Genomic DNA, 611 nt, shown 5'->3' with positions numbered 1-611 from the left:
AGGTATCAGGGCAAAGGTAAGGACCCCAATCAAAACCCCCCCAGCAAAACCCCCCCCCCCCCCAGCAACACTAAACCAGACTTAAAACAGGAGGTAGTAACTGGGATGACCTTACACAGCCTACGCTCACTCCCAGATTCCCAGAAAGGCAAAAGAACTGCAGAGCTGTCTGGGCTGCGTTTTTAGGCATCACTACCCCCGAGAACTCTCTGTCCTTCCCATCCTACCCTTGCCTGAGGACCGGAACCCAGGAGAGCTTTTCATTCTCTTTCTCCCAATTAATTTCACATGAAAAGAACTGCCAGCGGTGGGTTCTGGGTTCGCTCCGCTTCCTAGACATTAGCACCAACCTTTGCTGTATACTACCTTCACCTGAGCCGCACGCTTCTCGTCTACCGCCCTTCCGAGGACGCACAGATCACAACTCTTTATTTGGCGCCCGATCTCAATACCTTGGCCCCAGCCAGCATTTCTGTTTCATTAGCCTCTGCGACTCCGAGCGACTCGCCTCTGTGCTGGCATCTGGCTTTTCAGCACCAAGGACAGTGCCCGGAATCGCGTCTTCGGGAGCCCCCGCCGACCTCTCCGATTCACCGCCTAGCCGCGTCTCT

At 55.0% G+C, this 611-nt stretch overlaps 1 protein-coding gene across 1 annotated transcript in view; it reads right to left on the bottom strand.

The window, feature by feature from the left end:
• SLC6A5 (solute carrier family 6 member 5) overlaps positions 1 to 611 on the bottom strand; it is a 68,309-nt gene that overhangs the window by 62,249 nt on the left and 5,449 nt on the right. Inside the window, exon 2 of the mRNA XM_027771204.1 lies at positions 453 to 607. Within this exon, the coding sequence (XP_027627005.1) occupies positions 453 to 607 (155 nt within the window). The remainder of the gene's footprint in view (positions 1 to 452; positions 608 to 611) is intronic.

This window comes from Tupaia chinensis, unplaced genomic scaffold (assembly GCF_000334495.1).
Source record: "Tupaia chinensis unplaced genomic scaffold, TupChi_1.0 Scaffold000196_1, whole genome shotgun sequence".
Classification (NCBI taxonomy): domain Eukaryota; kingdom Metazoa; phylum Chordata; class Mammalia; order Scandentia; family Tupaiidae; genus Tupaia; species Tupaia belangeri.
The sequence above is the reverse complement of the archived record's forward strand: the minus strand, read 5'-3'. Positions and strand labels throughout refer to the sequence as shown.